Consider the following 18,888-nt stretch of genomic DNA (forward strand, 5'->3'; position numbering starts at 1 on the left):
TCTCACTGCCTGTTGGCTCGTCCACTCATTGAAATGTCTTCCACCGAAGGTCCCTCACAAGCTCACCATCACGCAGTTCAATGCCTCTTTTAGCACTCGCCCTTAAGCTCTCTCAGGAACGACATTCCCTCCGCCGGTTTCCCAGCCACCACTAATCTGCTTTGCGGGGGGTTCTCCTGCCAGCTTCCCAGTGCTGGTGTGTCCATCGCCTCCTGCCTGAGGAATCTCTGGCTGCTCACAGGACATATCACCTCAAGGACCAAGCAGGAAGGGAGGAATGATTACAAGGACAGCAGAGTGATGTCTCATGGAACCTGGCCAGCACTCTGGAAGGGCCTAGAGCTGTGAACCACAAAGCCCTCACTGTTTCTCCTTTTGATGTGTTTGCCCAACTTTCCTCTCTCTCCAGAATGTTTTCCATAACATGGCAGAATGAGGCTGTTCCAAAGTCCAGGATTTGCATGTTGGGAGTAAACACATATCCAGAAACTGTTTTGCAGGCCCAATTCCAAATTACCTGGAGATGGAATCTGATCCATCTTGGGTCAAGGGACTGCCCCACTCCAATCAGCCAGGGACAGGGGAGGGTAGGGCAGAGTGGGGCAGACAGACAACACTTTGGTGCACTAGCTGTTGCTCTAACCACTTAGCTACACCGACCAGGGCAGGCAGGGTTTCCAGTCATGCTCATGCTGCCTTCTCTGCCTGGACTGCTCTCACATCCCCTTTGACAACTGTTCCCTGACACATGTGCTTCCCCCAAGATATGATGCATCTTGCTTTCCTGTAATTTCTTTAGTTGTCTGTCTGTCTTCTTTCCTCAGCTACGAGCTCATTGTACACAGGGGCCATGGCCTCACTCCATCAGCGATGTAGTCCCAGCACGTGCACAGGCACACACATCCACTCAATAACTACTTCTTTCCAAACAGAGCTCAAATCCCATCTCTTCCCAGAAATCTCCAATTCTGCCTAAATCAATATCCCTCTCTTCTCTCCCATCCCACAGCATAGCTCAAAGGTCTTAAATAATTTTTAGCTGCTTTTACTCTTTTGAGAAAGCAGGAAGGGCAGGAGGAATTGAGGAGGAAAGTGAAATCAGACTTTTAAATGACTAAGATCTTAATGGACTCAATTCCCACCTGGTTGTAAATATCGTCAGATCTTAGTCGACCAATGACCATACTGATGAAGGATTCATTGATGGGCACTCTCTGGAAATAGCTCTCGGGATAGTTGGGTGGTCTTTTGGCTCCTGGTTGGCTGGAATAACCTGTACTTCGCAGCAGCTTACAAATATCGTCCATGTTTGAATCAGCAGAAGATCGGGCGGCACTGAGTCACATGCACAATGGGAAATAAAACCACAAACAAACCACACACATCAGAAACGGAAAAGTCCAACAAAGCAGAAGAATTTCTTGATTTCATCTTGTTTTAGATATCACCGTGGGTCAATTTATATCCTTAAGATTCAAAATCATATTTTCAAAAAGCCTGTTAAAATACAGCAAACATATAAGATGGGTTCTTGGATGTAAGTACAGTTCTAGGTCAAGGTCCACTGTCCCTTTTCCAAAATCTGTGGGTCTGGATTTGTTTCAGATTATAGCATTTTCCAAATGTAAGAAAGTAATATGTACATAGACTATGTACAATATGATATTCCAGTAGGGTGTCAGCTTGCATTCCACGATCATCACACATTAATATTTAGATAGCAAATTTTAGGAATAGCACACAAGAGAGATAAATCAAGACTCTCTATAGCCTCATATTTGCTCTGGTCAGGTTTTGATTCCATATGATTTCAGGTTGGGTCATTTTTTGCTGCCAAAGGAGTTACTGTGTGTGTGTGTGTGTGTGTGTGTGTGTGTGTGTGTGTGTGTGTTTGTATTTTCCATAGCTCTTTGGATTTCAGAGTTGTGCATAAAGAATGTGAACCTGCGCCAATGTTTCATAAGTTAAAAAATAATTAAAAAAAAAATCAAGACAATTTAAAGTGGGATATACATTAATTGGTTTATCTTGTTAAGGGGCACTTTCTACATAGATTTAATCAAAACATCTATGATTTTCGGGGTGGTTTGGAGTAGGATCCCTCAAAGAGACTCAAAGAATCTTAGACTTGATGGCCTCCTACTGAATGTAGGAATCTCCTCTGTCACAACTCTGACTTGCAATTTTTCCGTGTCACTTCAATAATGGAGCCTCACATTCCAGTGAATTAGCTGTTGTACCCAAAGGGACAAAGCCAGATTGTCCAAGCTGGGCTTGAGAAGCAAACTTTTCTCTTCTTCTTTCTGTCATTTACCTTTTTTGTTTTCCTAGGTACTTTCAGAAACATAGGCAAGGCCATTCGAAGTTCATTTTTAAACCACGGATGTTAAGACAGCTCTTGGTCACGCAGATGAGACTGAATTATGCATGTGGGCGGAGAGTCTCCTCCCACTGATAAGGCTGAGAGGAAGCAGGCCAGCTCGGTAGCTAAGAGTAATTTACTGCTGAGCAGGCAGCAGTCCCAGGGGTCCCCAAACAATCCCTCTGTTGGATCTCCCTCCTTGCCCTATTTAGGTTGTCCTAATTTGTAAGTTTGAAAATGTTAATTCTAGTCCACGCATCTTTAGCTCAAGTTCCTAACTGACTCCTGCTTATTGACTGTTTCTTCCCTGAATTTGACTATTTCTCACATTAACCCTGTATCCAGATTTTGACTCATTAAGTCAACAAATTGAAACTTGTGTACTAGGTACTAGAATTAGAGTTGGTTGAAGTGGTACTCCTTGAAGTCACAGCGCTTTGTAGACATACCTAACACATGATCATGATGGAGTGCTGTTGCTTGTTTTGTGTTTGTCTCATGCATGTATATGAGTGAGGACTCCCTTTCAACCTGACCTCTGAGTGGTAACTTTTCAAAGCCATTAACCTGAAACTGACAACAGAAAATTCATCCATTTCCTTACATCTGCCAAGGAGTAACATTTGAAACTTAAAAACAAAAACAAACAAACCAAAAAAGAACATTCATTAGACTTCCACATTTGCAAATTTATCTTTAAGGTAAAGAAAGAAAATTCAGATTCCCTTAAAAAAACACACCACACACCCAAAAGCTGAGGTACCATCATGGACATGACAATCCGTATATCTCTAATAATTTATAACATATATGTAATCCGGAGATTATATGATATCTAATCTGTTATGATGACGTAAAATATATAGTAACTGCTGTCATTTCTATTGTATCTTCAGAAGAAATTAAGAATCTTCTCTTTTTTTGCTTTCTAGATCACACTGCTGCACAATAAAAGCAATATAGAAACCTACACTGCTTTGAACCGATAGCATGCTTCTGGCATGTGCAGCCCCAGCCCAGGGGTACCTGTATCGATAGTAAGAAACCAGCATTCTCTCTCTGACTTCCCCTTCAATCTTTTGGTCAATGACCAGCAGCATGACTCCGTACAGGTACAGCGCTTCACACTAGGAAGAGAAAGAGACAATGGCCAAACTCACAGGACACATTCTCATGGAGGGATGTTGATGACGGTTAAAAAGATCACTTTGCTCCCATTCCTCCTAAAAGCTTCATATTACAAGGAGAATGTAGGTTTCTCCCGAAGGGTTTTCTCACCTTCTGTACAGAATGAGCTTTAACAATTTTATGCAAAATAAATTTCAACTCAGAGTGCTTATCTTTCAGCTGGCCTGGTTTTGATATTTTGCTTGGGATGCCAATATTATGAACACCCCTAAGTCATTCACTTACTTAACAGACATTTCTTAAGTGATCACTCTATACTAGGTACTGGGCTAGATGTCTGGGATGCAAAAGATAAAGAAGAGAGGACTGTTATATTGAGGAAGCTCAGAAACTCGACACAATCTTTATTCACTTGTAATTCTGTTTAAAGTCTACAATGCTCTACATTCAGACACAGATCTGTTAGTTAGAAGATAATTATCAGTGAATTTTGCTTTACTTTAAAGGGTACTCTGTATGTACTTGTGACTTACAGGAAAAAAGTGATGTTAAGCTCGACATTCTGGAACTTCTATTTAAATGGTCACTAGCACTTACTAAAAGTTGTTTTCCATCTTCATTGAGAAGCACAGTTTCTATGGTTTGCTGAATGTAAACACCTTCATTGAGATCTTCCAGGTATCTAGAAATGAAACCCCAGAGCAAGTTATTGATAATGAAAACTTGAACAATATCTTTGATGAAGAAAAGTAGATTTCTAAAGGTAAAGCAAGATACTAGGCATTCTGGCCTTCAAATAATTTTTGAGCTGAAACTCATGGCAATTAGAGCCATAGGTTGCTAGTTATGGCTACTCCAAGTAAAAGGAATATTCCCTAGTCCCAATTTGTGAATTACAAATATCTTAGGAAGTAATGGCATATAAACATGGACTAGTTTAAAATGCTTTTAATTAGTTTTAAAGCTAGTGAGTAATGAATTCCTAAGGGCTGGAACAGTGGTTCTCAACCTTCCTAATGCCGCGACCCTTTAATACAGTTCCTCATGTTGTGGTGACCCCCAACCATAAAATTATTTTCGTTGCTACTTCCTAACTGTAATTTTGCTACTATTATGAATCGTAATGTAAATATCTGATATGCAGGATGTATTTTCATTGTTACAAATTGAACATAATTAAAGCACAGTGATTAATCACAAAAACAATATGTAATTATATATGTGTTTTCCGATGGTCTTAGGCGACCCCTGTGAAAGGGTTGTTCGGCCCCCAAAGGGGTCGCGACCCACAGGTTGAGAACCGCTGGGCTGGAAGGAAGAGAATATTGTGTGGTTAGGGATAAGAAGGAAAGTATGGTTACCAATGCTATGAAAATATGTTCCTTTTTTTCCACTTCTCATATATAATATACTAAAATATGATCATAAACCACAGGATTGAAAGACATTATGAGTTAGTATAGACCAAGATTATTGTAACACTTTACAAGAGCAGGAAATCATAATAAAACTCTAAGATACTTAAGATGACTAGTGCCACAGGAAGGACAAGACAACTGTGCATGGTATAATCTAGTGCACTGTGCAATAATAACGCAGAAAGATTGACATGTTCTAGAATGTCCCTTTCCCCCACCACGACTTATATCAGAATAAGCTATTACTAAATTAATCAATACCTGTTTAAGTCTACAATATATTTATGCACACTTTGAAATGCTAAATAAAATCTGGTCACAATTTCTATGTTGTTTTCACGAAATTCTTCATCTAAATCCTGTAGCTCTGGCTTAGCTTCCAGTTTGCTTTCCCATAATTCTGGACCCTAAGAAGAAAAACACATTTATGGAGATGTCAATAAAACCATACTTGTGGGTAACGATTTCTAAGTAGTCTTAAAAATGTGCTCATATGCCTTAAGAGGGATGTCAAAAGTTGAAAGCAGAGCAACAGAAAGTAATAAAGATAATAGAAGCCTAGATATAAAATCATTTTGAAACGAATTTGAATTACAACCACAATTAGCATGCTTTAAATATGAAATATGTTATATCAAAGTTATCTTAATAAAATATAATTAGGGCTGCACACAATACCTTTACATTATTTTCAAGTTAGTTGGCTGATATTACATTTGGTTTAAAAATCTCTCCTATTTGCCCTAGCCGGTTTGGCTCAGTGTAGTAAAGCATCAGCCTGCGGTCTGAAGGGTCCCCGGATTGATTCCAGTTAAGGGCATATACCTTGGTTGCAGGCTCAATCTCCGGCCCTGGTCAGGGTGTGTGCGGGAGGCAACCAATCAATGTGTCTCTCCGACATCAATGTTTCTCTTTCTCTTTCTCTCCCCCTCCTTTCAATTCTCTAAAAACCAATGGAAAAATATCCGTGGGTGAGGATTAACAAAAACATAAAAATAAAAATCTCTCCTATTTAACTCTTTCTCCATAATGACTTAACTTCGCAGCATCTCATGGTCCCCACAGAAAGCATGCTTTCATAGAAAAGACAATGGTAAAAATGCTATAGGGGAAGATTACCTTAAAGTAGCTGAAATCAAATATGATATCTCCATATTTCTGTTGATCAGCTCGGTCTTTTAACCTGAACACAGCAGGAATAAACTCAGAGAGCCTCAGAAGTTCAGCAATGATGGCATTGCCACAGGAGACGATCCTGAGGATGGCCTGGCCGCAGAGGTTGTTCTCAGCCAGGAAGTCCAACATCCTGAGGACCAGCAGCTACTCCGTGCGTGTCCCCACTGGCCGGTGGGGACGGCCAACCGGCTTCAGAGCTGGGGTCTGCGAATCATTAGTGGAAACCGGGTCTGCTGACAGATGTTTGCTCCATTTAAGAAACTGTATCCAAAAAAACAAAATAAATCTCCATTTTTTAAGGCAGCATGTGAAACACATAGATACTATTTTTCTCCCAAACTCCCTAAAAAACAAACAAGAAAAATGATTTCTGATGGGGAAGGGGGGTGGGGGAGGGCATTTCTTCACGTTTTCCATGTGGAAGGGCTTTAAAAAATGAACACTCTTGGCCTCTTTTTCACCCCTTGATTCACTTCTCCCCCTGAGGAAAGACCCAATGTGGCTACCACTGAGCCTGGGAGAAGGAACCGCTGAGCATGAGTGTTCCAATGTGCCCTCAATTGGGCACCGGTTATTATATTTTCCTTCCAGGAGCTGTCTCTTGTTTCACCTTCGGGAAAAGGTATGCCCTAAAATCCACTAGAATTAGTTGAAGGAACACCTTTAGAAACGGTTTTCTCATATGTTATGTGCAGGAAGTCCTTGTTATCGAGGATAATACATGCCTGAGAAAGGCTGCGCAGTGACTGTAAAGTAAAGATAAGCATTTCATACCAAGCAGTAGGAAAGTCTGATTAGTTATATCTTAAAACATTGTAACCCGATGAAAATAAGTTTCTGCTTAACAAAATTTAGGATAAAATTGCAACAACGATGTACTAATTCAATGGACAAACAGCGGAGTCAAAAGTTTATTTTACCAAACTCTGATTTTTGATAACACAGCATCTTATACTTCATAGTTGACTTTCATATCATGATCTTTAAGGAGGTAATCTTTGCAAAACAGTTTCAAGGCATCATTCATTTTTCCAAAGTCTCTCCCAATTCCTTCTCAAATCACTATCTTTTCAAGTGCTAATTTGTGTCATCTTTGTTGCATTCCTCTCCTCTCTGTATTGATTGGCTAGGTCATCATTTGTCAACTTCATGGAAGCCTGATTTACTTTTCAAAATCTTGAAAGCCCAGGTCTTTCTCAACACTTGCACTACTTTCTACCTCCCTGAAGCTAGGTTTAGACACGTGACTCAGTTTTGACCAATGAGGTATAAGAGGAAGTCTATGGTGGGACTTCTGGGAAATATTTATTCCTCCTGCTACAAGGAGAGAGGCATATGGAGAGAAATTTCCCTCTCTACCCCCTGGCTATCCCCCTTCCTTCCTGCCTTTAAATATGGCTCAATGAACATTCGATGCCTGAAGCCACAGTAGCCACCTAGAGACCATGAGGTGACAAGTCTCAGAGAAAAGCCACCTGCAGATTGTGGTAAGGCCGCTGCTAGAGTGTTTGGCAAATACCCCATTGCTGGCTGAAAAACGCGCCCTACAGAACAGAATTTAAGACCACCATTAAAGATGAGTACCAATGCTGCAGCAATCTCAGACAGGTAGCTTCATAGGTGTTAAGACTTAGTTGAGCTTAAAAAAAAATCACTCTAGAATGACATGTAAATAAACATTGTAGCAGAAGCTATATTAAATCTTCCATTTGGTTCTATTGGTGCTAGGGATGAAGAAGATTCCAATGCAGGGTGCACTGCCATTTGGCATGGAATGAAACTAGAGATCCCACTCAATTTTCTGTCTTTACAAAGCACCCAGAAAAGTGGTATTTTATCTTTAAGAATTTGGTCTGAAACTGTTTTTTTAGTTTGGAAAGTGATCCTAGGCAAAAAGACATCCTGCTCTCAAGAATGAAGCATGACATCATCCTACCAGTTAGCCAATGAGTACAGAACTGAACTCTGAAGGACATTAAATTGTCTTGGGACAAGCCGCTGTTGAGGACAAGAAAAGACAGGTCTATTTTTATCCTGCCAAACACTTCAGTACCAATCCATTATCAGGAAAAAATATGATGGTTGTGGATCAAGATAAAAGTGATGGGAATCTCTGATCGCTCTAGTCTGATTCATGAGTCCTGGAAAAGACAGCAGAAGGAAAACGGGAAGGTGTTCCTCATGGTGGGTCCAGGCAGTAAGACCTCCGCCTCCCTCCCACCACCCTCACCCCAACTCTCATCAGGGAGGGAGCCCCGCGCCTCCTATGGGCTCTGTACGTTTTTGGTTTGTTTGGTTTTGGGGATCCTCTGAACACTTTTCCGAAATGCAAAGGGCCTTGGCACCGCATGCCACAGGCGCGGGAACTCAGGTGCAGAGGCACAATGACTTGCCGGGACTCAGGGCCATGGCAGACCTAGGATGCGCTCCCGTCGGGCGGTAAATCGCTCACTGAGCCTCAGCTCTCTGCAGAGTCCGTGGAGAATAGCGACGTGCACCCGGCTTGCTCCCGGGAACTCGGAAGGTTCAGACGCGGGCCGAGCAGGGAAGCAATTTCCATCCAGTGGAGAAGAGGAGCCCGGGCTGCGGCAGCCCCGCCCGGAGTCCCACAGCCCTCCCCGCCAGGCACCCCACCCAGACCCCACCCCAAGTCCCCTCGGCCAGCGCGGCCCAGGAGGGGAAGGGAGGCGCAAAGGAGGGGCGCGTGCACCCCGCCACTCACTCACCTGCCGTCAGGGCCGCGAGGGGCAGAGCCGGGCCGCCGATCGCGCGCGGGTTTGGCACCGGGGGGGTCCCCACCCCGCCTCTCCGCGGGGGAGCTTCCTACCCTCAGCCCCGGACCAGGAGCCCGCGGGACCCCGGCTTCCGCCCCTGGCTCCCCTGGCCGTCACGTGACCCGAGGGACGGTGCGTCACGTGACCGCAGGCGGGCAACGGCTGATGACGTTTGAGCCCGCGCTCGGTTAAGGGAGGATTTGGGGTCCTGTTGTGGGAAGTCGGGGTGCAGCCGGACGGAGCTGGGAGGGACGGCAGGTAAGGCAGACGCGCGGGGTGGCGATGGGGAGGCCGGGAGGTGTCGCCTCCCTCCCGGGGCCTCCGCGGGCCTCCTGGGCTGGGGTCCCCTCCGCGTCACGGTCGGCGTCGAGGCTGCGGCCGCTGACCTGGTCCTCCGAGACCCCCCGCTCCGCCCTGCAGCCCGCGGCGTGGGGGACGGGTCACGCGTTCCGGACCCGGGAGATCTGGTCCGAACGGTCTCTACACCAGGGCGGTGGGGAGGTCGTCCAGACACACGCTCGGCGCTGCAGGTCCCTTTCGGTCCCGTCAGGGTTTGCGGGGACCAGAGACGACGGGGATGAAGCCCGGGCCCCGGGGGCGGGGTGGCTGCTGCTGTGACTTCCCCGAGGCTCCCCCGCCGCCTGCCTGGTGGGAGCCGAGTCGTGCGCCGGGACGGGACCTGGGTCTGAGCGCTGGTGCAAGCTGCTCCCGGGGGAGGAGTGGCGGGCGTGGGAGCAGGTGGCTGTGATGAGTTTTATTGAGACAGAGAGAGAGAGAGAGAGAGAATGAATATGACAGAGGGAACAGGCTTGCACGGAAAAGGGAAGCTTTTAAACAGAAAGCGCACCCTTGCATCCTGACGTAGAGCTCCGCTTCAGCCTGCGCAGGCCGTGGGTTTGAAGGAGGCCGGCACAGCGCTTTAAGTTGTTCTGTGCCTACCACTGAGCTGTGCAGGAGGGAACCGTAGGACGTTTTTGTGTGTGTGTTTTTTTAATCCTCACCGGAGGATGTGTTTTTATTTATTTTTGTGTGTTTTTTAAGAGAAGAAGGGAGGGAGGGGGGAGAGAGAGAAACATTGATCGGTTGCCTCCCCTACACACCCGGATGGGGATTGAGCCCAAAACCTAGGTATGTGCCCTGAACAGGAATCGAACCGCAACCTTTTGGGGACTCCGCTCCAAGCAGCTGGGCCACCCGGCCAGGGCGAGCAGTGTTTTCGCATTAGCTAACCATTGGTCCTGCCTGCAGCGAGTCTTATAGACCTGCTAGGGTCAGAATGTCTGTGTCCCTCCGCCATTCACGTGTTGAAATCCTAATGCCAGTGTTATTTTATTAGACGGGGCCTTTGGGGGTGCTTAGTACTAGAGCAGTGATGGCGAACCTTTTGCGCTGGGATGTCAGCATTTTGAAAAACCCTAACTTAACTCTGGTGCTGTGTCACATATAGAAATTTTTTTATATTTGCAACCATAGTGAAACAAAGATTTATATTTTTGATATTTATTTTATATATTTAAATGCCATTTAACAAAGAAAAATCAACCAAAAAAAATGAGTTCACGTGTCACCTCTGACACACATGCCATAGGTTCACCATCACTGGACTAGAGGGCGGAGCTCATGGGTGCTTAATGACTTTATAAAAGAGGCTCCAGAGAGGTCCCTTGTCCCTTCTGTGGTGACAAAGAGGTAGAAGGCATGGGCTGTGAACCCGGGAGAGGGCTGTCACCAGAACTTGCTGTACCTTGATCTTGGACTTCCCAGTCTCCAAAACTGTGAGAAATAAATTTCTGTTGTTTATAAGCTACCCAGTCTGGTATTTTGTTATAGCAGCTGGAATAGCCTAAGTAAGACAAGGCCTGTTAGGGGAGGCAAAATAACATGCTGGGGGAAAACTCAGGAAATGTGTAACCTTATTTAAACTTTCTCAGAGACTGTAGGTACAGGGACCAAAAGGATTGCTGTTACCGGGGAAGGCTCCAAGAGGAGGTCGATTTAAACCAGGGTTTCTCAGCCAGCGCACTGCTGACACCGGGGCCAAATAATCCTTTCTTTGGGGGGCTGTGCTGTGACATATACTTAGCTGTACTTCATGGGAAGAATGGAAACGTGTGTCTACTCCATGTTTTTGCCCCATCCACTCTCTGTGCTTCCCAATCTGAAACTTTTCCTTTGAAATATTCCAGAATCACAGGAGAAAGTTTTCCCCAGCTCTCTGCAAGTGTAAAGTTGTATTGGAGTAATGTGGATTTTGCCTTCACATAAAAGAATAGCTACTATATGGTAGACACTTTTCCATTTATCCTGAATTGATTAATCCTTATATATATTGTATCTTAGTCAGCTGGGGCTGCTATTTTAAAAAAACTGTAAGCTGGTAACTTAAACAATAGGAAATTATTTCTTAGAGTTTTTGGAGATAAATGCTGGCGTGGTTGGATACTGGTGAGGGCTCTCTTTCTGGTTTGCAGCCGGCCCCCTTCCCCCTTCTTGCTATGTCTTTACTTGTGAGGAGGAGGAGGACGAGGATCAGAGAGGATGAGAATGCACCCTAGTGTCTCTTCTTCTTCTAATAAGGACACCCATCTTATCATGGAGGTTCTATCCTCATGACCCCATCTAAACCTGATTATCTCCCAAAGGCTTCATCTCCACATACATCACATGGAGTGTTAGGGTCTCAACATATGAATTTTGGGGAGACACAATTATCTCAATGTCCACCATACAGGTGTGGTCCTAAGAATCATCTGGGGGACTTCATAAAAACACTGTTTCCTCAGTGTATCCACTAGAGAGACTCTGGTTCAATGGGTCTGAGATAGTATCCAGAAATCTGTAATTTTAGTAAGTTTTCAACTGATTCTTAAGATCAGAGAAGTTTGAGAAAACTGCAAAATTTAATGTAACCTTAACACATTGTATGTGGGAAACGTCTTTATATGTTTTACGTATTTATACGTTCTACCAGTGTAGTAGAGCCCAGGACACGTATTAATACGTTTTTTATAGACTAGCGGTAGAATGCGGGTAACGTATAAATACGTAAACTAAAGTTATCGTAATTTTACTGAACGTTGCCATTTGCGCAAAAATGGCCTGCGCCACCTGTTAGCGCGCGATAAAAACTACCCGCAAACAATGTGTTAATAATGCTATGAGAGAGATGTGGTTTTTCTGCTTTTACACAGGAGCAAGCTGCAGATAGAGAAGATAAGAAACTTAACCAGGGCGTAGCCAGGATGGAAGTTCCAGGCCTCTGTGTCCACTATCCATTCTCTTAAGCACTACTTTGTATTGCCCCTCACAGTGTTATAATAATGAAGTTGATGGTAATATCTGTCCCCATGTTAAAAGATTTATGTGCTGGGGATTATCCTGAGTGTTTTATTCTATATCTATATCTATCTACTAGGGGCCCGGTGCACAAAATTCGTGCACTGGGGGTGGGGGTGGGGGTGGAGGGGGTGGTCCTCAACCCAGCCTGCCCCCTCTCACATACTGGGAGCCCTCAGGGGATGTCCTACTGACAGCTTAAGCCTGCTCCCTGCTCGCCTTGGGGAGCGGGCCTAAGCCGCCGTCTGGCCTCCCTTTGTGGGAGGCGACCGGGCTGATCAGGGGAAGGCGCCAGCCCCATCACCCTGCTGCTGCAGCCACTGCCAGTCACCGCAGCCACCAAGGTGTTTTCATCAACATGGACTCCAGTCCCTTCACCATGAAAAAATGACAACTTTCTTTAGGCATTTTCAAGATGTGTCTTTCATAGGATATGACATTTCTTTATTATTATTTTTTTTATCCTCACCTGAGGATATGTTTCCATTGATTTTTAGAGAATGTGGAAGAGAAAGGGAAAGAGAGAAACATCAAAGTGAGAGGAACACTTTGATTGGTTGCCTCCTGCATGAGCCCTGACCTGGGCCCCGGCCAGGGAGGAGCCTGCAACCTAGGTACATGCCCTTGGTCAGAATTGAACCCAGACCCTGCGGTGGGCAGGCCGAGGCATTATCCACTGAGCCAAACCGGCTAGGGCAGGATATGACCTTTCTTAGCCCTCCAGCAGCGGACCTTCGTTTTTTCCTCCAGGAGTGAGGTGGAAAAACCCTACATCACCTTCTTGGATTTTTATTACCCAAGTTACTAAGAATATTACCAGTGGCATACAGGGAGCTTAGCCAGTGAGCAGTCAGAAAAGGTGTTTCCTCTGTAGTTCACACGGATCCTCAGCTCGGCCCCTGCCCAGGCCTAAAACCTCTGGCCGGGGCGTTAGACCTGGGAAGGGGACCCCCAGCCCCGTGCCATCACGGGCTCCGCCCCTGCCCAGGCCTCAGGCCTCTGGCCGGGGCATTAGACCTGGGTAGGGGACCCCCAGCCCCGTGCCATCGCTGGCTCTGCCCCTGCCCAGGCCAGAGGGGCATTAGGCCTGGGTAGGGGACCCACAGCCTGCTCCGATCGCCTGCCCAGGCCTAAGGCCTCTGGCTGGGGCGTTAGGCCTGGGCAGGGGATCCCCAACCAGCTCCGATTGCAGACTCTGCCCCTGCCCAGGCCTCAAGCCTCTGGCTGAGCCTTAGGCCTGGGCAGGGGCCCCCTCGGCTCTGATTGCAAGCTCAGGCCCTGACCAGGAGTCCCCTGGCTCAGGCCCTTCCTAGGCTGCTCAGGGCCCAGAGGGCCCTTGGAGTGACCTGGGTGCCCTATGATGTTTCCTGGACCCAGGCCACTGGTGACTAGTATGCAAATTAACTGCCATCTTAGGTGGGTTAATTGGCATATTTGCTCCTGATTTGCTGATGGGCGTGGCTGGTGGGTGTAGCAGAGGTATGGTCAATTTGCATGTTTCTCTTTTATTAGATTAGGTATATATCTATATCTACATCTACATCTATATCTATATCTATGAACAAACTCATAGGGACTGGATCATCCTTATTTTGCAGAAAGATAAGGTGTAGCATTGAGAGGTTAAATGATTTGCCTAAAGGCATTCAGCTACTTAAGAAGTAAAATCAGGCTTTGAACTCCGATAGTCTGGTTCTTGAAACTACATGCTTAATCCCTGCTCTGTATTGCCTCCATATTCTGCTCTATAATGCAGCTAATGTTTATTTTAATCTAAACATGTTTCATGTTATCTGTAAGTAAAATTGATATTCCAGGAAGATGTGCCCTGCTTATACTGTGGCTTTACCCCCTAGTTCATATATGTAACACGCTTTGAAAATTGTGTCTATAGAACTGTGCTGCCCAGTGCAGCAGCCTCTAGACCAGCGGTTCTCAACCTGTGGGTCATGACCCCTTTGGTGGTCGAATGACCCTTTCACAGGGGTCGCCTAAGACCATCCTGCATATCAGATATTTACATTACGATTCATAACAGTAGCAAGATTACAGTTATGAAGTAGCAATGAAAATAATTTTATGGTTGGGGGTCACAACATGAGGAACTGTATTTAAAGGGCCAGAAGGTTGAGAACCACTGCACTAGACCCATGTGGCTTTTTAAAGTTAAATTGATTAAAATTAAACACAATTAAAAACTCAGTTCCTCAGTCACGCTGACCACATTTGAGGTAATGGATAGCCACACATGTGCCTCGTGGGTACCATATTGGGTAGTGCAGAGCCTTGACCATTTTTGTCGCGTCTGAAAGTTCCTTTGGATAGTGCTGCTCTAGATCATGTAGACTTACACAGAATCCGACTAGGAAACTGAATACTTGAACCATATCATTTGATCCCTGCAAGTTTGTATTTTTTGAGTAATGGTAGTATGACAGGCAAACCCCCAAATCAAAGTGGCTTTGCACAATTGAAGTTTTTGTTTCTTTCATCCATTGAGCCTGTTTAGTGGGGCAGTTTTCCTCCAAACAGTGATGCCGGGTCTTGGGCTTCTTCCATATTCTCCATCTTCAATATATAGCTTCCAAGGTCACTGCTTGCCTGTTTCAACCTATCAAAATGGGAAGGAGTATGGAGAAAGTGTGTTTTTTATGGACTGGGCCTGCATATGGCTCATATATCATTGCCTTGAATTCAGTCATATGACCACACCCAACTGCAAGGAAGGCTGCAAACTATAGTCAAGCTAAGTGACCAAGTTGAAGAGGAAATGGGATTGGTGGGCACCAAGCTGCTATCTGAGGATATTTTTCAGTTTGACTCTTATCTCACTAGAAGCCTGATGCACAAAATTCATGCAAGAGCAGGCCTTTGCAGCCCTGGCTTCGTCCGGAAGGACATCTGGACAGTTCCGTTGCTCGGCCGTTTGGTCAATTTGCATATTACGCTTTTATTATTATAGATATGTGATGATCCATGATGCCTTGATTGCCATGGACAGACTTATTTTCCAGGAATTACTGGTGTACTTTTTCTTTATGGAGAAAGAGAATTCTGAAACTTTAACTTAAAAAAAAATTTTTATTGAATTTATTGGGGTGACATGGTTAATAAATATATATAGGTTTCAATATACACTTCTATAATACATCATCTGTATATTGCATTGTGTGTTCACCACCACAAGTCATCTTCTTCTGTCATGATTTATTGACCCATTTTACCCTCTTTTTTTAAAAAAATATATGTTATTGATCTTTTTACAGAGAGGAAAGGAGAAGGAGAGAGAGTTAGAAACATCGATGAGAGAGAAACATCAAATAGCTGCCTCCTGCACACTCCCCACTGGGGATATGCCTGCAACCAAAGCACATGCCCTTGACCAGATCGAACCCGGGACCCTTCAGTCCACAGGCCGACGCTCTATCCACTGAGCCAAACCGGTCAGGGCCATTTTACCCTCTTGTATCCCTCACCCCCTTTTCCCCCTGGAATCCTCTGGTTGTCTGTGTCTGAGTTTTTGTTTGTCTTATTTGTTCATTTGTTGCTCTCAATTTTATATGCCACGTAAGAGTGAAATCATATGGGTCTTTGTCGGTTTGACTTTGCTTAGCATGATGTTCACAAGTTTTATTCATGTTGTCACAAATGGCGGTATTTCATTTTTTCTTCTGGCTGAATAGTTAGTATTCCATTGTGTATATGTATCACATCTTCTTTATCCAATCATGTATTAAGGGACACATTGGTTGTATACATGTCTTAGCCACTGTGAATAACGCTGCAATAGGGGCACACATGTCTTTACAAATAAATGCTTTCTGGGTCATAGGGAAATAACTCTGTTCTTAATTTTCTGAGGAACCTCCATACTGCTTTGCATAGTGGCTGTATCAATTTATATTCCCACCAGCAGTGAATGAGGGTTCCTTTTTCTCCACAACCTCTCAGACACTTGTTATCTATTGTCTTGTTGATAAAAGCCATTCTAACAAGTAATGAAGGGGTAGCTCATTGTGGTTTTGATTTGCATTTCTCTAATAGCTAGTGAATATATCAGCCATTTGTATGATTGTCAAGATGCTCATAGCCAAATCTGTATTACAAGTATACACTGAGTGGCCAGATTATTATGACCGGCCAGATTATTATGACCACCCCATCAGTACTTCATTGACACTTCCAAAAATACTGAATATTGAAAACTTCCTAAGCAAATACTCTCAAGGTTTTATTATTATTTGCATAACTAATTGACTTCATTGTACTGATGGGGTGATCATAATAATCTGGCCAGTCATAATAATCTGGCCACTCAGTGTAATACTGGTAGAATTCTAAAGAATCCTAAGCCTACATGATTGCATTCTAACTTTCTCATGTACTTGGTTTTCTCTTTAGTCTTTTTTTAATTCTGATTTTTATGAATTTATTATATGTGTTTGTATTTATATTGTGTAAGCTGTCTCAACTTATTTGTTGTAATAAAGTAAGATTGTAAATAACACTGTCTTTCACTAAAATGCAAATATTCAAAAATCATCACTGGTTATTTATAGTCATATATTCTCTCTCTTTTGGTGTAAAATATTAATACCGCAGAAAGTTCCAGAAAATGACATAACAGGAACCCTTGTTTTGTGATTTGGATTTTAGCATGTGTAACATTTTGCCTTATGTGCCTTAGTCTTGATTTTTAAGATAAATAAAAAAAAACAGATAAAGCCATTTTTCTTTATAAATTTTATAAATTCTTTATAAAAGCTCATAAATTGTATTTCATTGTGTTTGAAAACTTAGGTAAAAATTCAAGATGCCTGGGCGTTCCAGTTCAAATTCAGGTTCAACTGGTTTTATATCCTTCAGCGGTATAGAATCTGCTCTCTCCTCCTTAAAAAACTTCCAAAACTGCATCAACACTGGAATGGACACAGCTTCTAGTGTTGCTTTTGATCTTGTGGAAACTCAGAGTAAGTAGTCATAATTAAAATGTATTTCTTTTGTGTCTATTTGAGGTAACTTGTGTGGGGGCATTATGCTAGGGATGCCAGGTATTGCTCACTTTGTGTGTATCCTTGGGGCAGTCATTTAATCCCTCTGGGCACCTGTTCTTTCATCTTGTTCTGTATGTCATATAGCGATGTGCTGAGGATGAAATGAGAATGACTCATTCATGTGTATTCAAGCAGTTATGTGCCAATAGGAACCACACTGGAAATTTATGGGCTAAAATATGAAGGTTCCTGACCTCAAGGAACATACAATCAAAAGTATGTGGCATTTGTGAACTTTACAGTATACAAATGCATTTGATAAATATGTTTTCCAGTAACTTAACTCTGCAGTGGAACATCAGTTCTCAAACTTAATTTGTTCTCGGAAGGCTGGTGGAAAACTGAAGCATTTTTTTCATTAGAAATAATGTAAGTTGAATTAATCCATTCCAGACCCCCAAGTGGTTCCCTGTTTTAACCTTTCTTATATACAGTAAATGTCTAATGTACTGTTTAACCTATAAATAAACACTTTAAAAACAAAAAGGAAATGAAATGTAAATAAAAATTTAACAAAAAGGAAAAGAAATGTACAGTAAAAATGAAAATTTAATAATAATAATAAGCAGCAACAAACCAAAAAAAAAACACCTATGAAACTATTCACAGCACATTATCCTGAGATGTTAATGATGGTAAACTGACTCATACTCTCAAATTCTCTCCTTCATGTGTTGCCTGAGAGACACATGGCTGATTAAACAGATAGTATGAAAGGGTTGTCGAGTCAAGAAGCGAATTGTTCGAGATAGGAGATATTCAAGAAATGAGGTTTAACTGTATTTTGATCACCTTATAGACAGACTAAACTTATGCTAGAGGTACTACTGCCAAAGGAAGGCCTCTACAAAGGAGACCAGCTTCAATGGACTTGACCAACATTTTTGGATCAGAATATCTAGAAAGATGTTATTTGCTTTCATTGGATTACAGTTGTTTTTAATCTTATACTAGAGACCCAATGCACAAAATTCGTGTAAGAGTAGGCCTTCCCCTGGCTGTCAGCACTGGCTTTCCTCTGGCACCTTGGACCCGTGCTTCCCTCGCAGCCCTGGCTTTGTCGGGAAGGACATCTGGTCTAATTAGCATATTATGCTTTTTTTATAATAGAATAGATATGGAGGCAGGGGATCAATATTATCTTTTTGTTTTCTTTTTAATATCATTGGTTTTTGTAATTTGATTGTGATGTGCCCTGGTATGATTTTCTTTGTTTATTCTGTCTAGTGTTCTTTGAGCTTTATGGATTTGTGGTTTTACAGTTCTGATCAAATTTGGGAAAATTTCTGCTGCTATTTCTTCAAATACTGTTCCTTCTTACCCCCTCTCCATCTGGGACTCTAATTACAAGGCTGAGGCTCAGTTGGTTTTTTCCCCCAGTTCTTTTTCGCTCTGACACTAATTTGAAAAGTTTGTATTTCTATGTCTTCAAGTCCACTATTCTTGTTTTCTGCAGTGTCTAACATGCTGTTAAGTCTATTCAGTGAATTTTTAATTTCATGGGGTGGATTTTTCAGCTGTAGATGACATAAGAAAGAATTAAATGGAACCTTATTTCTATCTTGCATTTCTCTCTTCATTATGTTCTTGTTCTCTTCTATATTCTTGAATATGTGGAGCATATTTATATAGCTGTTTCA

General features: G+C 43.2%; 2 protein-coding genes across 12 annotated transcripts in view; one reads left to right on the forward strand and one right to left on the reverse strand.

Annotated features, from left to right (window-relative positions):
* The window catches only part of WASHC5 (WASH complex subunit 5), a 55,663-nt gene extending 46,698 nt beyond the window's left edge, over positions 1–8,965 (reverse strand). For 2 of the 4 annotated variants that reach the window (XR_004972537.1, XM_036338682.1), the window contains exons 1-6: positions 8,811–8,964; positions 6,028–6,345; positions 5,170–5,315; positions 4,088–4,172; positions 3,389–3,489; positions 1,143–1,335 (exon numbers count right to left, since the gene is read on the reverse strand). Coding sequence is in view for 3 of the 4 variants with exons in the window: in XM_036338682.1 (XP_036194575.1) it covers positions 1,143–1,335; positions 3,389–3,489; positions 4,088–4,172; positions 5,170–5,315; positions 6,028–6,213 (711 nt within the window). In the remaining variant the exon portion in view is untranslated. Of the gene's footprint in view, positions 1–1,142; positions 1,336–3,388; positions 3,490–4,087; positions 4,173–5,169; positions 5,316–6,027; positions 6,346–8,810 lie in introns of all 4 variants that reach the window. The other 2 variants (XM_036338684.1, XM_036338685.1) reach the window with 1 other exon arrangement.
* A 25-nt stretch (positions 8,966–8,990) lies between these two features.
* NSMCE2 (NSE2 (MMS21) homolog, SMC5-SMC6 complex SUMO ligase) overlaps positions 8,991–18,888 on the forward strand; it is a 244,544-nt gene continuing 234,646 nt past the window's right edge. For 3 of the 8 annotated variants that reach the window (XM_036338689.1, XM_036338695.1, XM_036338696.1), the window contains exons 1-2: positions 8,994–9,116; positions 16,995–17,164. In XM_036338689.1, coding sequence (XP_036194582.1) covers positions 17,008–17,164 — 157 coding nt within the window. In that variant the 5' untranslated portion in view covers positions 8,994–9,116; positions 16,995–17,007. Of the gene's footprint in view, positions 9,117–16,994; positions 17,165–18,888 lie in introns of all 8 variants that reach the window. The other 5 variants (XM_036338691.1, XM_036338690.1, XM_036338697.1 and 2 more) reach the window with 4 other exon arrangements.

The sequence above is a fragment of the Myotis myotis genome, unplaced genomic scaffold (genome assembly GCF_014108235.1).
Source record: "Myotis myotis isolate mMyoMyo1 unplaced genomic scaffold, mMyoMyo1.p scaffold_m19_p_16, whole genome shotgun sequence".
Classification (NCBI taxonomy): Eukaryota; Metazoa; Chordata; class Mammalia; order Chiroptera; family Vespertilionidae; genus Myotis; species Myotis myotis.